The sequence below is a fragment of the Salvelinus namaycush genome, chromosome 22 (genome assembly GCF_016432855.1).
Source record: "Salvelinus namaycush isolate Seneca chromosome 22, SaNama_1.0, whole genome shotgun sequence".
Classification (NCBI taxonomy): domain Eukaryota; kingdom Metazoa; phylum Chordata; class Actinopteri; order Salmoniformes; family Salmonidae; genus Salvelinus; species Salvelinus namaycush.
In genome coordinates this window covers 16989556-17012379 of record NC_052328.1, presented here as the reverse complement: position 1 = coordinate 17012379, position 22824 = coordinate 16989556, and the positions used below count along the sequence as shown (strand labels likewise).

Below are 22824 nucleotides of genomic sequence, written 5' to 3'. Positions count from 1 at the left end.
ATACAAGTAGGGATGAACAGCAAGATTTACCGCCAAAACCCACTCCCTTATCGCGGGAAAAATAACAGCGAGAAACTGGTAAATTACAATACATTTCTATGAACAGCATGGTGTGAAATGGAACTGTTGAATTATGAGATGTTTAAAATCTGGTTTCTCCACAGCCTTCTCTCTGCATGATCAATCAACGCTTGGGGTGGGGACAGACAGCGCATCTATGGAGAGCAGTCCACAATGCATGTACCATCGTATCATGTTAACTTTTTTCTTGTGACAGGTACGCATACTTTTGCTGCAGCATAGACTATGCTACAGTAGGCTAATATAAGGAGTGAATGTGCATCTAATTTAAACATCGCCATCTGGCTTACAGGGGTCACTTTACTTTAATTGTAAAGAAAAAAATATACAGTACCAATCAAAAGATGACACCTGCTCATTCAAGTTTCTTTGTATTTTTACTAATTTCTACATTGTAGAATAATAGTGAAGACATCAACACTAATGAAATAACACATGGAATCATGTAGTAACCAAAAATGTTAAATACATTAATTTTAGCTTTAAGTTTCATCAAAACGGCATTCTCTCAACCAGCTTCATGAAGAATGCTTTTCCAAAAGTCTTGAAGGAGTTCCCACATATGAAGAGCACTAGTTAGCTGCTTTTCCTTCACCCTGCGGACCAACTCATCCCAAACCATCTCAATTTGGTTGAGGCCAGGTCATCTGATGCAGCACCCTTTCACTCTCCGTTATGGTCACATAGCCCTTACACAGCCTGGAGGTGTGTTTTGGGTCATTGTCCTGTTGAAAAACAAATTAGTCCCACGAAGCACAAACCAGATGGGATGGCATATCGCTGCAGAATGCTGTGGTAGCCATGCTGGTTAAGAATGCCTTGAAATCTAAATAAATAACCGACAGTGTCACCAGCAAAGCACCCACACCATCACACCTCCATGCTTCACGGTGGGAACCACACGGGGAGATCATCCGTTCACCTATTCTGCGTCTCACAAAGACACAGTGGTTGGAACCTAATATCACAAATTTGGACTCATCAGAACAAAAAGGACAGATTTCCACCAGTCTAATGTCCATTGCTTGTGTTACTTGGCCCAAGCAAGTATATTCTTATTGGTGTCCTTTAGTAGTGGTTTCTTTGTAGCAATTCGACCGTGAAGGCCTGATTCACGCAGTCTCCTCAGTCTCCTCCTTGATGTTGAGATGTCTGTTACTTGAATTCTGTGAAGCATTTATTTGGGCTGCAATCTGAGGTGCAGTTAACTAATGAATTTATCCTCTATAGCAGAGGTAACTTTGCGACTTCCTTTCCTGTGGCAGTCCTCATGAGAGCCAGTTTCATCATAGCGCTTGATGGTTTTTGTGATTGCACTTGAAGAAACATTCAAAGTTCTTGAAATGTTCCAGATTGATTGACCTTCACGTATTAAAGTAATGATGGACTGTCGTTTCTCTTTTCTTATTTGAACTGTTCTTGCCATAATATTGACTTGGTCTTTTTCCAAAGAGGGCTATCTTCTGTATACCACCCATACCGTGTCACAACACAACTGATTGGCTCAAACGCATTAAGAAGGAAAGAAATTCCACAAATTAACTTTTAACAAGGCACACCTGTTAATTGAAATGCATTCCAGGTGACTACCTCATGAAGCTGGTTGAGAGAATGCCAAGAGTGTGCAAAGCTGTCATCAAGGCAAAGGGTGGCTACTTTGAAGAACCTAAAATATTTAGATTTGTTGAACACTTTTTGATTTCTACATGATTCCATGTGTGTTATTTCATAGTTTTGATGTCTTCACTAATTATTCTACAATGTAGAAAATAGTAAAAAATAAAGAAAAACCCTTTAATGGAGTAGGTGTCCAAACTGACTGGAAATGTATATATTTGCAGCTGCAGAGCTTAAAAAACAGCTATCCCTCGAATATCATTGCATACTTGAGGACACTGTCGCTCTCACTCCATCAATTCCATTCAAACTGCATCCAAAAGAGATAATTCTGTTCAATATATATATATATATATATATATATACATACACACACACACACACACACACAGTGGGGAGAACAAGTATTTGATACACTGCCGATTTTGCAGGATTTCCTACTTACAAAGCATGTAGAGGTCTGTAATTTTTATCATAGGTACACTTCAACTGTGAGAGACCGAATCTAAAACAAAAATCCCGAAAATCACATTGTATGGTTTTTAAGTAATTAATTTGCATTTTATTGCATGACATAAGTATTTGATCACCTAGCAACCAGTAAGAATTCCGGCTCTCACAGACCTGTTAGTTTTTCTTTAAGAAGCCCTCCTGTTCTCCACTCATTACCTGTATTAACTGCACCTGTTTGAACTCGTTACCTGTATAAAAGACACCTGTCCACACACTCAATCAAACAAACTCCAACCTCTCCACAATGGCCAAGACCAGAGAGCTGTGTAAGGACATCAGGGATACAAATTGTAGACCTGCACAAGGCTGGGATGGGCTACAGGACAATAGGCAATCAGCTTGGTGAGAAGGCAACAACTGTTGGCGCAATTATTAGAAAATGGAAGAAGTTCAAGATGACGGTCAATCACCCTCGGTCTGGGGCTCCATGCAAGATCTCACCTCGTGGGGCATCAATGATCATGAGGAAGGTGAGGGATCAGCCCAGAACTACACGGCAGGACCTGGTGAATGACCTGAAGAGAGCTGGGACCACAGTCTCAAAGAAAACCATTAGTAACACACTATGCCGTCATGAATTAAAATCCTGCAGCGCACGCAAGGTCCCCCTGCTCAAGCCAGCGCATGTCCAGGCCCGTCTGAAGTTTGCCAATGACCATCTGGATGATCCAGAGGAGGAATGGGAGAAGGTCATGTGGTCTGATGAGACAAAAATAGAGCTCTTTGGTCTAAACTCCACTCGCCGTGTTTGGAGGAAGAAGAAGGATGAGTACAACCCCAAGAACACCATCCCAACCGTGAAGCATGGAGGTGGAAACATCATTCTTTGGGGATGCTTTTCTGCAAAGGGGACAGGACGACTGCACCGTAGAGGGGAGGATGGATGGGGCCATGTATCGCGAGCCTACTGGGGCTTGATACCCAAGACAAAAAAGCTACATCTATGGGCTTGTATGTTTCCTGTCGTGCGTAATGTGCGGTAGCTTATATATTTTACCTTTATTTAGGCTATGTATTGGATGACGGCACTATCATTTCGGCTTCTCTAGGCTTAGGCTCATAAAATGTCTGTAATGTACAGCTCATCAGGCTCAGGTAGCATCAGATTTGAATTTTCATGCCGATCAAATCCAGACATATTTTTAGAATGACACTTTCGGGTTACCTGGGAGAAAAGTGATTTATTCTCAGGGGTGGAATATTTGTAAAATATTCAGCCCTACCCTAAATAAGTAAATAACAGCAGATCATTTCAGAGGGGGCAGGTAATCTTACTATTCTGCAAACTGTAAAAAGGTTCTGGAAAGAGGTGGTTCTATGAGGAAAAATATAAAAGATGTATGTAATAACAGATCATCTCTATTAAAGTCTATGATTATACCCTGGCATGACAATCTAATCCGGACAGTCTTGAACCCAACTACAAAAATAGCTTAAATCCCGTCGATCCTATTTTGTGAAGCTTGACCTAACAAACATTTAGCTCAAACCTCAGCTTAAAGGCCTGCAATCTTGGAATCTCCACAATCACAAGACACTGGCTAGCAACAATGTCAGGCTAAAATTGCAGGTCTCTGATTTGTCTAAACATTTGGTGGTCCCATGAATGTGCCAGAAAACTGTGCCTAGAAGTGACAGCAGCAATAAAAGCTTTTCATTTTTGATTTATGTTCAATGAGTTTACAGAAAAGGGTGTGTTGAGTGGGGCACTTGTAGGGCAGGTTTAATGGAGGACAAATCAGAGGTGGAGATGGCCTCAGTGCTGTGCTGACTGGAGGACGTATCTGTCTGTCTGGAAGTTTGGGGTTGGGCAGCAGCCTACCACCACACAATTGGAGTTTCTAATTCGGAGAGACAAGGCAGCCGTCGCACTCCAATTGCCTCACAACCCTCACGACGCCCTGGCTCAAACTGAGGGGGACATGCTTTGTTCTGCTTAAGTTATTTGCCGGCGATGAGGGAGGAGGAATAATTTGAGGTGCTGGGTATGGTGATCAGAATCAATGCGACATGCAAGAAGAGGAAATGTAACCTCCCGGATACATCTTGTGGCCATATCAAAGTGTTCAGATTTGACAAGTGTCAGAGGAAAAACAGTTGACTACCGAGTTACATCTTAACTGTATTTACTGCATATCGAGACTGAGTAGCCCAATGCAAATTCTTGATGAAAACAGTACCAAAGTTTGAGAAATTTAATGTGCAAATATACTTGCTTCATAGACCAACAACTTAATCTGCTAATAAACTTTGAAAACCACTTAAAACTATAAAATACATTTCAGAATATACATGAAAAGCCAGCTCTGGTTAAGACATCAGCCTGGAGCGGACGGGGGAGATTTACGGTGGAACAGCCACCAACTCCAAGGCAATAAATTAACCTCTGTGGCCGTTCTTGGTTTCTCTATGACTGACTTGGGCTTTCCAAATAGATTTCCGAGATTTTCCCCCAGAGTGAAGCCTAAGCCGGCCCTTGAAATTGCAGACATTTCTTCGGCTCATTCCTGGATCGTGAGCCAGAGCAAAGACATCAGTGGTCCGTGACAGAGGTGAGCGTCTGACTTGCGTGTCCAGATTAGTCACATTCAGCCTCAGGTAAACTATACTTCAATATACAGAGGTGTATTAACTGAGCTGTCTGCAATATCACAATGTATACAGAAGAAAAATATAAATGCAACATGTAAAGTGTTGGTCCCATGTTTCATGAGCTGAACTAAAACATCCCAGAAATGTTCTATATGCACAAAAAGCTTATTTCTCTCAATTTGGGAACAAATTTGTCTACATCCCTTTTAGTGAGCATTTCTCCTTTACCAAAATAATCCACCCACCTGACAGGTGTGGCATATTAAGAAGCTGATTAAACAGCATGATCAATCATTACACAGATGTACCTTGTGCTGGGGACAATAAAAGACCTCTAAAATGCGCAGTTGTGTCACAACGCCACAGATATTTCAAGTGTTAAGGGAGCATGCAATTGACATGCTGACTGCAGTAATGTCCACCAGAACCAGATAATTTAATGTTCACTTCTCTACCATAAGCTGCCTCAAATCATTTTAGAGAATTTGGCAGTATGTCCAACCGTCCTTACAACCGCAGACCACATGCACAAATGACAAATTTCTGCACAAACTGTCAGAAACTGTCTCAAGGAAGCACATCTGCATGCTCGTCGTCTTAAGTAGGGTCTTGACCTGACTGCAGTTCAGCATCGGAACAGACTTCAGTGGGAAAATGCTCACCTTCGATGGCCACTGGCACGCTGGAGAAGTGTGCTCTTTACGGATGAATCCCGGTTTCAACTGTACCAGGCAGATAGTATAGCGTTGTGTGGGCGAGTGGTTTGCTGATGTCAACGTTATGAACAGAGTCCACCATGGTGGCGGTGGGGTTATGGTATGGGCAGGCATAAGCTACGGACAGACACCGAACACAATTGCATTTTATTAATGGCAATTTGAATGAACAGAGATACCGTCACTCTGGTTACTGTACCCTGTTAAAGATTCGTTTACCGGTCACAAACACATGAACCATAGCTTGGTGTTAACAGACAACCATCAGGAAGCTAACATAAGTAGAGTGCCGATGGTGAGGGCCAGACATGTGACAACCATCTAACCAGCCTGCAGATTCCTGGATCCACATGTAGGCTGGGAAGATGCCTGCTCACACAGCCAGCAGACGCTCTGAGGATTCCAGCAACAATGAGATTACTGGTGCCAGCCCAATGTTTCAGATGAACTAAAGGCTGGATGGACATCAACACCAAGCTGACGGTGAGAGAACTTAACACAAATAAAATACAATTTTACCAATGAATCATGTAACAATGCCCCCCCCCCCAAAATACAAATAAATAAAATCGACACAGCTCTTTGTTAATTTCACTGCACAAACAGAATAAAAGGGACATATTTTAGACAGCCACATTCTCCCCCCAAAAAATCAAGATGAGCATATATAAAATCAAAGTATGGCAGTTGTCCTGGTTTAACTCCATGTAAACAAAAGTTAAAAGCATTTAAACAGAGGTTATCATAACCGTCTACAGAAAAAAAGTTCAGGGCATTTGAGGTACACCAACTGTTTTGGTTTTGCTGTTCATTTGCCTCTGATGTCTGGAGGACAAGCTTTGGTTTCTTTCTAGAGCATAATTTCCCAACAGCATGTGTAGTTTCTAACAAGCTTGTATTGTTCCCTCAATGGAACAATCATTTGGTTTGTAAATGCTCAAGTGTATAAAACAGATCGGTTCTCATCGTCTGGACAGTGGGGTGGCCCATCAAGTCAGTCACACAGTCAGGAAGGGATGCTCCAATGGGAGGGAAAAAATACTAAGTTAGGTGTTTTCCCTCAAATCATCTCTGGTCCCTCAACACTTCCATAGTCAACTCCTAACCCGACAAACAAAGATCACGTTACATCCACTGATCTCCAGATAACCATTATCGACCACATTCGTCACTGACCAGAACTGTAGTCCCGCAGTTACATTACATATATTATAAACCCCTACCACCTGCACACCCACCCACCCAACCAGCATGCTCTTCCAAGTACCATAGGCATTATGCGTGACAAAGGTGTGCGCAATCATTTAGCACTTACTGAGTGTTCCCTCCATTTACAACTTGAAGACAGTTCCAAAAACAGTTCACCATTTGAAATGCCATGGCATGCTGAAATGCTGCCTTTGGCTGTCATTAAACTTTAGAAAAAATGTTTACAATCCAATAGCAATTAAAAGTTAATTATCACCATGGCCTCGACATTTCATTTACCAAAAACAAAAATCAATGGCTGTGGCCTATTGAGGCGGTTTACAAATGCAGCTTTAGGCTTTTAGCACAAGTAATTACTTCTCCATAGACACAGGCTCTTCACGCTTTCAACGTTTCAAAAGAAGTCACTGTAGGGCTGTGTAACAAATACAGATGTCTTCAGCCCGAGAGGGCGGATGCAACCGCCTGACTCACTTTCTCACCTATCAATTAGTGCTTCCACCTCTCTCTCCTACTTTGCTCTACCCTCCCCAATCGACTCGCATCTGGCCAAGGGTGGGAGGATGGCGTGAGAGACAGATCAAATATTTCCTTCAGCAGAAAAAAAAAGAAGACTTCCACCGAAAAGACAATGTTACTACTGACAACAGTTTATTTAGGAGAACATGTCTATTTCTCAGCGGCTAGGTCAGGGATGATCAGTGCATGATGGATTTTGCTACAAACCCATTTTGCTCCAACCATATCATTTGAAAAGGATATCACTGTGTTCCAACAGGACCTCTGAGGCTGGGCTGAAATTGATATCGGAGTCCTTTGTTGACTGGTCTCCAGAACCACCAGTCACTGATCAACACCTATGGAGGCTGTAATATGACCTATATACACACACTATGATTATGTAGACCTTAGAGTATACTCAAATTGGCCCATATGTTCATTGTATTCTATAAAACCGTGTCTATTTCTACATCCATCTGTTTTACATTTCATGTAAGCATCATAAAACTGAGCCCGTTGGAAACACTGCCCTTGGCCTGCCTTTGTTAGCGAGATCAGCCCTAGTGGGGGGCGTAAGGAGATCCGGAACAGGGAAAAAACCCAATTCAAGACCTCATGACATGGCCAGCCATCATTGTTCAAACAGTTCTGGAAAATAAAACATGGGTCCACAGAGCCAGTCCCAAACCTCAACAATTATAAGAAATGAATCGCTGACAAACAGCTCAGCTTGACAACACACTCATGGGTGGTAGTTCAAGCCCTTGTCGCCAGAAAGAGACAAGAAGTGCTGACACGACAGGAAAAATATTAAGGCTGTCCAGGTGCACCGAGCCAACGTTGGGATCAGTTGAAGCCAGCTGGGCTATGGACTAGAACATCGAAAATATTACCAGCACAGTGTAGCAGACCAGGACACCTTCACAGTTTTCTAATTCTCAGATAGGAGGGGATGTGGAGTGTCTGTGATCAAATTTGGAGCTGAGCAGACACCATAGTGGTGGGAGTGGTGCTCAGGCTGAGGTCTGTTGGATCATTACCTTTTGGGTAATATTGCAATGGGAGGTATCAAATAATGGTCTAGGGACCTCCAAGGGCATAACTACAGACCTCATAATGACTAACTATTTTACACACTGAAATTCATTTTGCAAAACATTTCTCAATTACCAATAACCAGTGGTGTAAAGTACTTAAGTAAAAATACTTGAAAAAACGATTTAATTTTTGGAGGTACCGATACTTTATTTATATTTGACTACTTTTACTTCACTACATTCCAAAAGAAAAGAAAGTACTTTTTATTCAATACATTTTCCCTGACAGCCAAAAGTACTCGTTACATATTGAATGCTTAAGCAGGACAGGAAAATGGTTCAATTCACACACTTATCAAGAGAACATCCCTGGTCATCTACAGCCTCTGATCTGGCAGACTCACTAAACACAAATGCTTTGTTTGTAAATGATGTTGTAGTGTGTCCGTCTGGTTTGCTTAATATAAGGAATTTGAAATTATTTACACTTTTACTTTTGATACTCAAGTATATTTAAAACCAAATACTTTTAGAGTTTCACTCAAGTAATATTTTACTGGGTGACTCACTTCAGTCATTTTCTATTATGGTACCTTTACTTTTACTCAAGTATGACAATTGGGTACTTTCTCCACCACTGCAAAAAAACTCAAGGCAACTGACAGTGCTACTCTTATTTTCTTAATAGGATAGTGCAGTTTATTGCTCACTTGCAGCTTTTTAGGTTTAAAATTGCTGGGATTCAATATCAACACACAGGCAGATCCTAAGCACTTACCTTTAAATTCAAATGTATGTTAGGCATTGTAATCATACGGATGAGTACACAGAGCAGAATTCATGATAGACAGACAATTCTGCAAACCCAACAGAGCTTTGTCCACACCTGCAATGGAAAACTACAGCCTCTTCAGGCATAATAATGCACCCCCACTCAACCAGCTATACACATAGTTTAAGAATACTTCCTCATCATATAGCATGAGGAACTATGAGCAGTTCCATTTACTGGCAGACATTTTAACTCTGACCCCTACAAATTGACCATTTTAAAAACGGTCTTTTGAGCACTTAACGACCAGCACTGTGAAAATGTCTCTGGGGTTTAATTTCAGCAGAAGTGCTAGATCAGCTGCGCTATCGTTTACGGTTTCCTCCAGCGCTCCCCCAAAAGGTAATCTGACAGAAGAGAAAAAAGCGGTGTCCCTGGTGAATTATGAATCTCACCTCCCGTCATGCACCAATGGGTAGGTTATTTTTGGACTCCCTCCTCCCCATAAAATAGTACATTCCATGAATTTAAACATGAGACAGTAAAGTGGCAGTCATCTGTCGAGTGACAGAAAGCCATTGATTTTTGTCCAGAAAGGCCGTTTAGTGGATGGTCTATGTTGGGCACTTGTGGATCACCACCAAACCTACTTTCCTGGATTCATTGATGGTATATAGGAGTTTTCATCCAATGCTTTGAAACTTCATCCCCAGGACTTGACATATAACACGTTGCTCTTGCTGGTGATTTATGATCAAGCATCGACTTTGTGATGGCCAAGTTGAACATTTGGATAGAAATGTCAAATGCCCTTGAAAAAGTCTAGAGCAGCGAGCGGTTCCCAACCCATTTCCGTTCCGGGAACTACCAAATAACCAACAAAAGTTATGACCACCATTCGTGGAGGTGCAGAATTTAACAAAATATCTTAGCGGTCAAATTAAGACTCCATTTTATCAGTGAATGTAATAGTGCTGACCCCATTTAGTCGACTGGTCAATTGTTTGGTTGATAGGCTGTTCGTCGTCCGAGAATTTCTTAGTCGAGCAGTTTTAAAAAATATATATATTATGGCACGTCTTGATTCACACCTGTCTGAGTGGACTGATCCATTGCAGAGGCCGCAGGGATGGCATACCAGTAGTACATTAACCGTTAACTCCCATAATTTCAAATCTACAATGTTAGTCTGGTTACCGTAATTTCTGTTAAGGCTTCCAATATATTATTATTACAGTCTTTTACAGTTCTCATTGTCAGAGTGGACACGTTGTTTGCAGAGCGCACAACCTAGGCTACACTTGTGAGAAAAGTTTGTGTATTTCATTCCATTTACAAGTTGTCAATTTATGAATTGTCTTCTGTTTGTAGCGCTCCAGTCAATGCTGAGTAAGGACGCGCACCTGATTAAACATAGAAGTAGACCTAGGCTACCTGGCCTGCGCTCAAACTTAGGCTTATAAAATGTGCCCATATGGGGATCTGATAGCATTTCTGATTGTCGTAACTCACCACCACTAATGAGCTGTGTAGCTTCTCAAAATAATTTTTTCTTCACCTCAAACAGCAAGCAAACGTCTGTTTTTACATCCATTGAGAATGACAATTCAGTGGTTCTTCCTATAAAAGTTGTGTCGTACTGCAACACAGCTTGCGGGCTGCCGCAAAATTCTTTGGCACGTTATTTAAGTGTCAGCCATTGTTGCCAGTAATGCTAGTTAGTGCAAGTTTGACCACCAAAGGGCATCTTTGAGAAGCATTTGACTGTTTTTAATATTGGTTGTATGAGAGAATGTAACTTTTTTTGTAAGAACATAGTATATGGGATTGATTGTAAGAAATGTAGCTTAATTAATTTGATTAATATTATGGTGTTTCTATTCCAAGAAAAATTCAAACCCGAAACCCTCAGGGTTTCCGTTAGGAATATATGGCGCTGTACAACGTGACCGCGAGCGAAGAGCAAAATAATCCACACCCTAATTGTAGGCTAACCAATGTAGACTATTTCAAAAATCTTTCCAGCTCTCTCCCTCGATAACCACTCAACGTAAAAGGGATCCTGTGAAAACGTCAAAATAGGCCTACACGATTACTTTTTATCCCTTGAGCAAATAGCCAACAGCTGTGTGTGTCCGGAGTGGGAAACTGAGGGTACAGAATAATTATACAATGTTGCAAGTTTGATAGTGCAATTCAGGCTGGACCAAGTTGATAGTTGATACAATGTTTCAAGTTCCTTGCAGAGAGGTGATGCTTAGCCAATGTAATTTATTTTGTATCAGGATATTTTCTACCTGCAGGCTGCAATGTTTATATTTGTTGTCTTTATGTAGGCTATTTTTACATACAGTAGTTTGCCATGACAATAGGTTACTTTTAGATATGTATAATAAGAATTTAGATTTTGATAGAATTTGTATTAATCACATGAAAATTATTGAGATACGAAGACTTTTATAAAATAAATTAAACTGTTCAACGAAAATGTGCATATGAAAATCCTAACTGGCACGCACGCAGATCGGTAGAAATGGTAAGATAAATTGGCACTCCAAAAGCCTTTATACGATTGAGACATGGTTTGTGTATGCGTGACATCCAGAGGGTGAACGGGCAAGACAAAATATTTAAGTGCCTTTGAACGGGGTATGGTAGTAGGTGCCAGGCGCATTAATGTCAACATTAGCCAGCATCCTCGTGGAACACTTTCGACACTGTCCATGCCCTGACAAATTGAGCCTGTTCTGGGGGGGGCGTGCAACAATATTAATTAGGTGTTCTTAATGTTTTATACACAGTGTATACTCAACTTGTGTCTGGAGGGGGGAAAAGAAACGTTTTTTATTTATTTATTTTTTTAAATGTGTGGACCACATGTAGTACCCCCGCGGACCACAGGTTTAAATCCACTAGTATAGAGGGAGTCGGAGATCGACTACTTTTTACCTGGTTTATACATGGGAAGAAAATGTACAGAAAAGTGAGAAGGCTCTAATATTTGCCAGGCCAATGTAAACATGCTAGTGATGGTAGCACCAGAGCTTTGGGACACACACAATCCCCGAACTTGACTTGCCTTTCTACCCTGCCTGCCTAGAAGAGTCGCCCAGTATACAAATGCTGAGATGTGCCAGCGCACATTCATAGGAAGCAAATGTTTAAATTCACAGATCTCAGAAAGTGATTTTTTCCCTAGAAACTGAGCTTTAACAGCAAAAAAGAGATTTTGGCCCCAGGCGATGCCAGCGTCTGGGTCAGCCTCAATAGAATTGTTTTATTTTATTTATTTTGCTTTAATTTCCTGTCCGTCACGTTTCTTCCGCCCAGAGCAGTTTTTGCCCTGAATAGACCCTACCCTCACAGAGCTCTTCCAAAGGCTACTCGCTCGGCCGGCCAACTAGGCTATCTGATTACTGAACATGACGTCTCTGAAGTGGGGGAACATCTCAGAACAAGCTTATGGGTGTTGAAAAAAGGAGTTTGACTTGACTTTGAAACATATGCCAAAACTGCAAAACATCCAGAGTTACAGCAATGGAAAACCACAGCTGTGAGAAACCGCACCCATCCCTGTTCTCTGCAGTGCTTGGGATAATTTCAGGATTAGTATCGCTTCCCATCACAATGGGACAACCATGCATCCACCTGAGCCTGGGGCTGCAGAGTGGAGTGGTGGTAGAGGGAGGTGACGGGTTCAGACGGTGGGTGGGATGCTGCATCCTCTTAGTCTGGATAAGGTATCTTCTGGCAGCCGCTCCAGTAATAATACCATTCACTTCCAAGACGTAAAGCTGAGAGATGGCATCAACCCCTGTTTGTTTAAGACATTCTCCTCAGTGCAGAGGCTCAGTGCCAAACTCCAGAGACTGGGGCCCCTTCTCCCCATCCCAAGGATATAGAGATATCATGCTTCAATCAGGTCCGAGTTAGCAGTGCTTTTTCCCCCAGATAATAGGCAATGGAGGACTCCTAATGAGTGCAAACGCCTTTCTGTTGCTGTGGTGAAGGGAAAGGGAATAATAGAAATAAATGAAGGAAGGCTGGGGAAATTAAACCAAAGACAAGCGCAAACAATAGCAGAGCAAATGATCCCATAATATAGAGGTAAATGATATCAGTCTCAGTTCCACTGCACAGTCAGAGCATTAAGAAAAGGGATAGAGGATGAAGTTCCTGCATGTAGACTTACTGCATGTAATAAATAGTACATGTCAATTGACAGAGGTAAAAGGGAGATAGATTTAGAAACAGATACATAGCCATAGGTATAAATCACATCCATATACATTTGAGAAGGTAATTCATTATGAGACGAAGTGTCGTGAATTATGAACGGCATCAAATATAGGCAGAAGGTAGTACTTTACAAAAGCCCTTAGTCTGCTAAACAAAATAATGAAATGGATAATACTGTATTACTTACAGTGAATACAACACTACTACAATGCAGACATTGCTTTTGCATTGCAATGGGTCCAAAAAAGCAATTCAGTGGAATGTAGTGGACAACATTGCAGCAAGGTGGGTGTTAGGACATCGCAATGAAGGAACTTGAATGTTAATTAACCTGCCATTTACCGTAAATATATTTTGGTCTTGAGCTGCTTTTTTTGGTACGGTGCACTATGGGTATGCCGAAAGAGTGAAGGCATAGCAAGACTAATCACAAATGTTACTTCAGGACACAGTGCAGGTCGACAAGCAAATCAAACCCTACTTGCCTCAAGGTCATTGACGCAACTTGTTTAATGCTACGATTTCTTCTTTGTTTTGATGGCATCATTACTCTAAGGAAAATATACATCTTTATTTTGCTGTAAAAGTGCAGGAAGAACAGATGGACAGAGAAAGAGGGAGAAAGCAGGTCTGATGAGTTCCATGTGGAAACGATATGATTGAAGCAGCAACTTGAGGCCTTTGATGCCTGCCACATCCTTTGATTCCAAACAGAAAAACACACACACTTCTGTGATGTGATTTGCTTTGCCAGTGGACAAAAAAGGGGGAACATTACCTTGCCATGACAACAAAAGCAGCCAAGGCACGGCCCCTTGTGTTCCTCTCCTTTACAACTCCCTGCGGTGTAACACAGATGAGAGCAGAGAGCCAAAGCAGTACACACCTGCAGCTACATACCTCTCAGACACTGGGCTAGGGGAGAAGACAAGGCTGGGGGAGAGGACAAGGCTGGGGGAGAGGACAAGGCTGGGGGAGAGGACAAGGCTGGGGGAGAGGACAAGGCTGGGGGAGAGGACAAGGCTGGGGGAGCAAAAGAGAAAGCTAGAGTACACGTAAGAGCATAGGTAGTGTACAAGGAGCTGGTAAAATGCATTGAAGGTGTAAATGTTGAGGGAAGTATCACGGTTGTTTGGCATCAGTCTGCCATAACACAAACCGTATATAGAGAATGCTGGAGATTGTCAGGGAATGTGCAGAGCGCTGAGGGGTGGGGAAGGGGCTAGTGGCCGCTGTGGGGAGGGATGAATTAAGAGTAAATAGTGAGATGAGGGGACATGACTCCCGTATTAGAGAGGGAGGGAAGGTGACAATAACAGACAAGCCTGCATGCTCCTCCCCTCACTAGCCTCCAACATATTTTAGATTCCGATAATTCTGTGACTCTCGCGCCCCCCCTCACTCGGAACCAAATACGTAAGGGACTTAAAATGAAACGTTTGCTGTGGTTTAAGTGGTGGACCGCTCAAAGCTAAAATATCCCATTTAGAAGACAGGGAGCAAGGTTTCTTAGTTGAGGACATTCACAACATTTCAGATGAAGTGCTAGAACTTAACATGGTGAGACAGGACTTACTGAGGTGAAGGCCAGGAGCTCTTCTTCAGTCAGCTTATGGATTGGGTTGTTTTTCTGGAAATCAGTGCTGCAAGACAGAGACATGACACACTAATGAACATGAAGTTATAAATCGGATACAAGCCCGTCTCTGCCTTCCCCCTATTGATTGCAGTGTTCTCCCGTACATTGATGCTCCAACGTGATTTGTTTCCCTATCTATTGATTTATTAACAGTCAAGTGCTATTGTTCATTTCGTTGACGACCCATCAGTGCATTGGCCATTAGACAGAATTGCCTGTGCTATGATAGAAAGGGCTTTCATTGTCCCCGAGTCTATGAGACCATTCATCTACAGGTAACTGCCAAAATAAAGGAATACAAAGTATATTGAAAGCAGGTGCTTCCATACAGGTGTGGTTCCTGAGTTAATTAAGTAATTAACACCCAATTATGCTTAGGGTCATGTATAAAAATGCCCAGTTGCCAATTATTTTGGCTACCATGGCTGGAAGAAGAGATCTCAAAGGAGCATGGGGGTTTAAAGGATGTGTGTGTGTGTGTGTGTGTGTGTCAGTCACCAGATCTCAACCCAATTGAACACTGATGGGAGATTCTGGAGTGGCGCCTGATACAGCGGTTTCCACCACCATCAACAAAACACCAAATGAGGGAATTACTAGTAGAAGAATAGTGTTGCATCCCTCCAATAAAGTTCCAGACACAAGAATTTATGCCAAGGCGCATTGAAGCTGTTTTGGCGGCTTATGGGGATCCAACGCCCAACTATGACACTGTTGGTGTTTCCTTTATTTTGGCAGTTACATGCACATCACTGCACCGTCTGAGGGGCGATTGGTGCCAGAATAAATTGTGTTTGTTCTTTTTGATTAACAATTCAGAGTGGTTTTGCAATCCCGCAGCCATGTGCCTGCCTGGCCAATCAGCATTAGGCAGGTGGACAATACTCCCATGGGCACAACACACTGACCTAGACAAAGCAGAGGGCCAGAGAGTGGTTTACTCTCCTTCATTTTACTGATCTGAAAACACTAAATAAAAGCAATGTGGAGAATGGCTACCAAGAATTAGTTTTCACTTGTCAAGCAGCCATTTTAGACTACTGAGATGCACCCGTAAAAGGTAGAAAACCAAAGCCTGAATGGAAACTTCTGTGGCCAGCTACAAAACCAGAGCAGGTTTTGGCAGGAGGGGAGCAGTCAAGTTGGGGGTTTTAGGGGAGTCTGTTTTCCAGACCAAAGAGGACTTTGATTTCAGGAAAATTAGATTCAATAATAACCAGCAGTTCTTTACAAATTGTGTTTATTATTTTCCCACTTTAACATAGTTGAGCATAGTCTGCCAGGTGAGAGCTGTCCATCTGTGTGTGTGTGTGTGTGTGTGTGTGTGTGTGTGTGTGTGTGTGTGTGTGTGTGTGTGTGGAGTGACCTGTGGAAAAGCCACAGAGTTCGCAGGGTTCTCTTGGAACCCTTCAGTAGTACTAAATGAATACGGCCACTTAGAGGAATTTTTGACATGATAAATCACGTACCACACCAAACCAGCAAAAAATATTTACATATTTCATTCCTTTTGTACAGCTGTTATGGTTTCCTCTTCCACATTATTCGATTTAACCAAAGAAATCAAGCAATTTCACCTATTTAGTCCTTTGGTTGACTGAACTTTTTTGATTACACTTACAATTTCTGAAAATGTAATGGTGCAGCGCCAAGTTCTATGATTAGAGTTTGTTTATTAAAAAAGGTACATTTACTCCCCAGTTATGAAGGACAGATCTTTAACGGACATTCTTCTTAAAACCTTTTAGAACAGTCATTGAATAATTGTAAACAGGAAAGATCTGGCCCTGGTTTTCTGACTAACGGGGGATCTTCAAACATGGATTTGATGACAGCATTATCATCCGTAATTGTTTTTTGGCACCAGGCCTGTAGTCCACAGGTCCATTATGGGTAGGAGGTGGATGGAGAAAGGCAACAGTGGGTTTTGGCCAGGCTGGTGCAGTCATTCTGTGTAATGTCATACAGTATGTAGAGAAACCAATACCAGCCAGCGCCATTGACATCTAGTTCCTTAGTTTTTTTTACCGGCAGGTGGTTGTAGGGGGTGTGACTGGGAGTTGCCAGGCCCCCAGGAATGGCAGTAACCCAAGTCCAGGGAAGAGAAGGGATAATCCAGACTGGGTCACATTCCCAAAGCTCAGTCGAACGGCGTGAACTCGCTGATACACTACGCCTGGGAATGGTAGGGGAGAGCAGGAGCACAGGGCTGGAAGTGGTGGACTCCCAATACTCTACACAAGTGCAGTGTCAAGTATGTGAGTGCGAGCTTGTGTATACACTGGTGTGTGTGTAACTGTGTGTGTGTGTACACGTTAATAGTATTGAATCTGTGCCGTTTGACTTGGTGCATAGATATGACCTTTTATCCTTTGCAACCTATCAAGTCAGAGGAATGGCAACAAAACTCAAAAAAGTATCGGGAGGAAAGTATTTGATACAAACACGGCATCGGTGTACTATATTAAGCTTATATATTGGAGTTGGGTGTTTTACAATGATTTTACCAACTTTCTCTCTTGCTTTTCCACCCCATGAAAAAGATGACCTGTTCACCAAAACATTGATATTCCACATTGAACCCAGTCAAAGATTACAGGCCAGACATTCAATCAGGCTATAATGGTTCCTCAACTAAAACAATCACCTTTACACTCTGCTATTTTCCCCTCTGGGATGTTTGACCAGATGCCGTTAAAGAGGGTGTGAGGATGTGTCAGTGTGTGTGCGCACGCAGCTGCAAACAAGCCTAAATGCTACCGTGCAGAATTGACTTTGACATCCACATTTCGACCCACTCCAGCCAAGACTAATTTCGCACACCATTGTTTTGTGGCTAATTCGCCTCTCCTTTCCACGGCTACACCCTAAACATGCACACAAATCCCTCTTGACAACAAAGTGATGTGGTTAGGGTCATTTGGAGGGTTGAAGAGTAGCAGGATACACATTGAGTGTTATGCAGGTACTGTAGGTGAAGTTTTAAAAACTGCTTTGAAAACCTCTCAGCAGTTCTGCATGGTCACTGGACCACAGAGAGAATGGAGTTGTGGGAAGCATCCTTGGACATTCAGCAGACTAAAGGGAAAAACTCAAAAAGATAACATGTCAGCTATTCAAATCACAAAGGATGGTTTCTCTTACCCCAAAACTGCATGGCACAGAATTCCAGGGAGTTTAAGTAATTATTAACCATGGCGACAGGGGTTTTCGGGTGTATTATTGCGTTACAGATAAGCGGGAAGCTGGTGTGCTACCCCCTTACATGACCCACACCAATCCCCCTCCTGAGACCAGCGGTTAATCCATTTTCAACGATCAGTCAATCCATTTATATCGCAGCCCAGCGGAATTATGTTGGCTAATTATTCCACGCCTACAATTTAGTCACTTAACAGGCGCGAGGCGAGATGAAGACTTTTTAACCAGCCTTCTCACACATGCCCAATTAAAGAGCGACATCAAAATGTGGCCCCAGAGGATGACGTGTAGCTGGGTTGGTTGTGTTCCCACAACATGTAGACTGACTCTGCACTATAGGGTCATTGAGCTCCTATGTGCCAGGAGTCTCCTCTAGATCCTAGCCCATTGAAGGGAGGGAAATGAAGGGACAAACTGCAGAAGGAAGTGGTGCTCTTTGATACGACTGTCTCTAGAGACGTACAGGGAATTTACAGAGATTGAATTTGTGAGGAGAAACAATTGTAACATTGATGAGGGCCAAGTGCTGAAGAGGAGTAACGAGTAACACCTGATACTCCCCCTTTGTCCAACCCAAGGCAGAGATGTGGTTAATACAGCACACAGCCCTGAGGTTCACCCCTGGAGCAGATAGGAGGGGCAAAGCACCAGAGTACCAAAAGAGGACACAAAGCAGAAGGGGGGGACCTGTACCACCCACCATGCTCAGGGGGGAGGGGCCACCCCTATCGCGCAACAGATATACAATGAGAGCTAATGAAGTTGGACCACAGTGTTCACTCTACAATAATCTCGTCCCCTCTCTACATTTAATTTTCTTACCCTTCCTCCCTTCACTTTACCTACCCCCTTTCCCCTCCTTGTCCCTTCTTCCCTTTCTCCGGTTTACCCTTCTCTCACTCCACCTCCCCCCACCCATACCCTTCTTTGTCCCTTCCTGTGCCGCTCATGCTCTTGGCATCTGTCACAGTGAGCTTGGAGGAGAGGCGGAGAGTGAGAGCACTCCCTGAACTCTGAAATCCCTCTGACTCACTCCTAAGCAAAGAAAGAGACAGACAGAGGAGGAGAGAGTCTGCTGGCCTCACCATCGCCTCATTTTGACACCTCTCAGGAGGGGGAGAAAAGCATAGAAAACGCCAGGAGCAAGGACATCACTCTGTAGCAACCATATCAGATGGAGGCTTCGGAAAACAGATCCTAAATGGAACAACAAAAAAAGCAACCTAAAAAGCATGAAAACCTGCAATGAAATGAAGCAATAGTAACAGTGATATACTGTTAAGAGCTGTCATAATCCAGTTAAATTATAAAAAGGCATCTATAAAAAGATTTTAACATTGCTGGTAAAGTTTAATTAAATTTATTACATTTGTTTGGAATAGGCCTCTCCCCTGTAGAGGGAGAGGCCTATTCCAAAAGGACTGAAAAACTATACTCGTAAAAAAGGCCCTTTGGCTGGGGCCCCGACAACCAGACTTTAAGAAAAAAAAAGGAATCTAACACGGGCAAGAAGGCAGACTAAAAACAGTTTATAATAAAGTGGTAGAACTAGCAGACCCCAGACACGCACACACACACACACACCATCTTTCCAGTCGGTGGAGCAGTGAAAACGGGGACAGAAGTTCGGCCCACTGTCGTCAATCACCGGGCCTCCCAGCGCACCCTAGAGAACAAAACTACCTCCTCTGTAGACCTTCACATGACCTCTCCATCCCATCCTATCCCTCGCCTGCCACTTGGGAGGCACATCTTTTTTACTGATCATGTTAGTGTCTGGTTTAAGTGTCTGGTTTAATAAATGGAAAACCTTGGCTAACCCTTCTCCTTGACTAAGCTTAAATATATTTCACTATATCAATGAGGAGGACGGATGACGGGGTTGCTTATGTATCACCGTTGAAGGATTGTGTTCGACAGCCATCCTTATTTTAGCCCGACATCTTGATTGCTATTGGTGACGTAGATAATAGGTATGTTCATCATTTGATCCTTGTAGTGTCAATAAGGTTAACTGTATTCCACACAAAATGGCCTCCTAGCCCTTGACATCTAGTCTCACAATGGAACAGCCTTGATATTGACAATTGAGACTGTTAGTAACCTTTATTGAGCATTGGGGTTATATTCACTGAGCTGGCCGGAGTGTGATGTGTTTACATGTAGATGTCGTGTTCGTTCCTTGATGAATGACAAAGTACTTTTTATAACCAGATACTTCAGCTAGAATTACAACGATGTGTAGCCATCCAAGGCATACTATCAAAACCAACTGGGTGGGTGGTGCATTGCATTATAGGTAGTGTATGAACCTGGGTCTCCCAAAGGAGCAACCAATGTCTTAGATCGTGAGACCAAGAGGAAATTCCCTTTTGGTCCGAGGGCAGACACCGGTTTTTAAGTTCGCAGGCAGGGCTATCATCACGTGACCATGAGCAACCATGCTGACTCATATCCGTTACAGTGGCATAGTGTATTATAAGTTAATAAGACTAATCGACCACTTTACTATGCAATATTCAAAAACATACTATACTCTAGACCAGGGCTGTCAAACTAATTCTGTCCTGGGCACCGCATTTGGTCTTCAACGAGGTCCGGAGGGCCGCACTGAAAATATATTTCCTTGCTGTAAAAATATGCTAAAAATATATATATATATTTTTTTTTACTCAAACCCCATCCGGCCTGGATGCTTGACAGCCCTGCTCTAAATTGACTAGAAGAGTCATGCCCATAGACACAAATCATAGTTATGATTTTGTGTTACTTATTTCTTGACTACTACTTTGAGTACTACTAGTCTAACCCTGCAAGTGTAGATCGCTTAGGTGACTGACTTAACTAGTTCATAGATCATAGTGTTTCGTCTTACCAGATTCCCAGGATTACGGCCTGCTCCTCACCGCTGAGGTCCGGCATCTGGTACTGTCCAGGCTCAGCAAGGTTGATCTGGTTCAACACAGTGTCATCACTGAGGTCATGGTCCTGTTGGGCCAAACACATACCAGACAGCTCAGCAAGGGGTTACTAGCACATCCTTCAAATAATAGCATATCATGACCGCAGGCAGGCAACCATAGAAAGGTAAGGCAGTCCTTTTAAGTGGTTCTCCACCGTCAGTGACTAAAAGTGATGGATTCATGGAGTTGGGAGTGAAAGTTGAGGCAGGGCTTTTTTTGAGAGATTACTTTTCCAGGGGAGTGATGGCTACTTCCTCAGGTCAAAAAGCACTCCTCTCACACTTTCCCCCCTCGGACTCCTCTTTATCATCCTTAACTCTCTGCATCTCTAGGTTACTTTCCTCTTTTTTTGTCTTATGTAATTGGAATGTGGCTGGCCCATTTAGATTTGGTTCCAGGAGAAAAATCTAAACGTCTTGCTTCAAAAGAAAGAGTCTGCTACCATGCACAGCTTGTGAACACATGGATGCACTCACCCAACCACTCAAACATACCCCTAAAAAATATGTCTGAGCTCATGATTACTGTGAACTGAAATCACAGTAAACAAAAGGGGATGCGTGTTTTGGCCAATTTCTTAACTTGTAAACAAGTCTAAGGCACACACAAGGCAAAAACTGAAAAAGTCCAACAGCCCACCACCCAAATTCTCTGGCCAGCATAAACACCCTGTAGGGTTTAACTGTCAGGAACACCCAGGAAAATGGCACCATCTTGAAGGGTTTGGAAGTCCAGAGTTCCTGGTTCCCTGTGGCCCTTGAAAAGAGGAAGCTAACGATGCCCTGCGTCACAGGCTGCACCTGTCCGCCAGGTGTCTGGGTCAGAATACACACCCATGGTTACACTCACACGGACCCACACTTAGGAAAACAAAGGTCAGCCCACCAAAGTAAGCCATCTACAGGATGGCTGACTGACTCAGTGGTGGTTTTATCATGCATTCACCTGCATCCACTCCAGATATCACAGAGACAGTTAAATGTTCAAAACCAAAATAGTTGTTCCATTTGCTTTCCCTATTGTAATTCCCCCCTTCCCTGTGATGTTCTCCTAATCGTTTTACCCCCGTCTGCTTTCCCTCACCAGCTGATAAAAGAACCAGCCATCTGTGGCAAATCTGGAGCTTAATCCCAGATTGTCTTTTTGCATCAAGTGCCTCTACTTTATCTGCATTTTTGACTGAAACCCTCCTCAATGGTGCATGACACGCAATGTTCCATAGGACAGAAAGAACACGTCACAATTCAAGAACCTGCTTTTGTTGAAGAATGAATCCTAATTCCTTTTTTGACTGACAAAGTGCTTTGTCTGCATATTACAACGTAGACTTGGCAATTGATCAAAGTACACAGAAAGGTTGTGTCTACACTTAGTGCAAGCTATTACAGTAATACTGGGTGGGTACACTTGGTATTTCTTAAATACAGTATCCAGAGTATTTGTACCATGCACATACCTCTCACGCAGTCATTGGTTCTTACATTTCATATACAGGGTTGGCATTCCTCAGCTCAGATTGAAAGTAAGTATTTCATGGTATAAGAGTATTGTATGTTCATGCCACCATTTTCATGCCATTGAGAAGGTCTTATCTCAGAGGAAGACGGGGTCAATTGCTACTGGGGTCTCACCCTGCTGCCTATGTTGTGTGGTGCTATTTCTCTCCGTCTCTCCATTCCAGCCAGCCAGTGAGCTCTGGCTAATGGGGCTAGATTGAGCCCATTTACCCCCCCCCCCCCCTTAG

At 42.8% G+C, this 22824-nt stretch overlaps 1 protein-coding gene across 1 annotated transcript in view; it reads right to left on the bottom strand.

Moving 5' to 3' along the window:
- ttc27 (tetratricopeptide repeat domain 27) overlaps positions 1-22824 on the bottom strand; it is a 124726-nt gene that overhangs the window by 57732 nt on the left and 44170 nt on the right. Inside the window, exons 8-9 of the mRNA XM_038960503.1 lie at positions 20993-21105; positions 14854-14920 (exon numbers count right to left, since the gene is read on the bottom strand). Coding sequence (XP_038816431.1) covers positions 14854-14920; positions 20993-21105 — 180 coding nt within the window. The remainder of the gene's footprint in view (positions 1-14853; positions 14921-20992; positions 21106-22824) is intronic.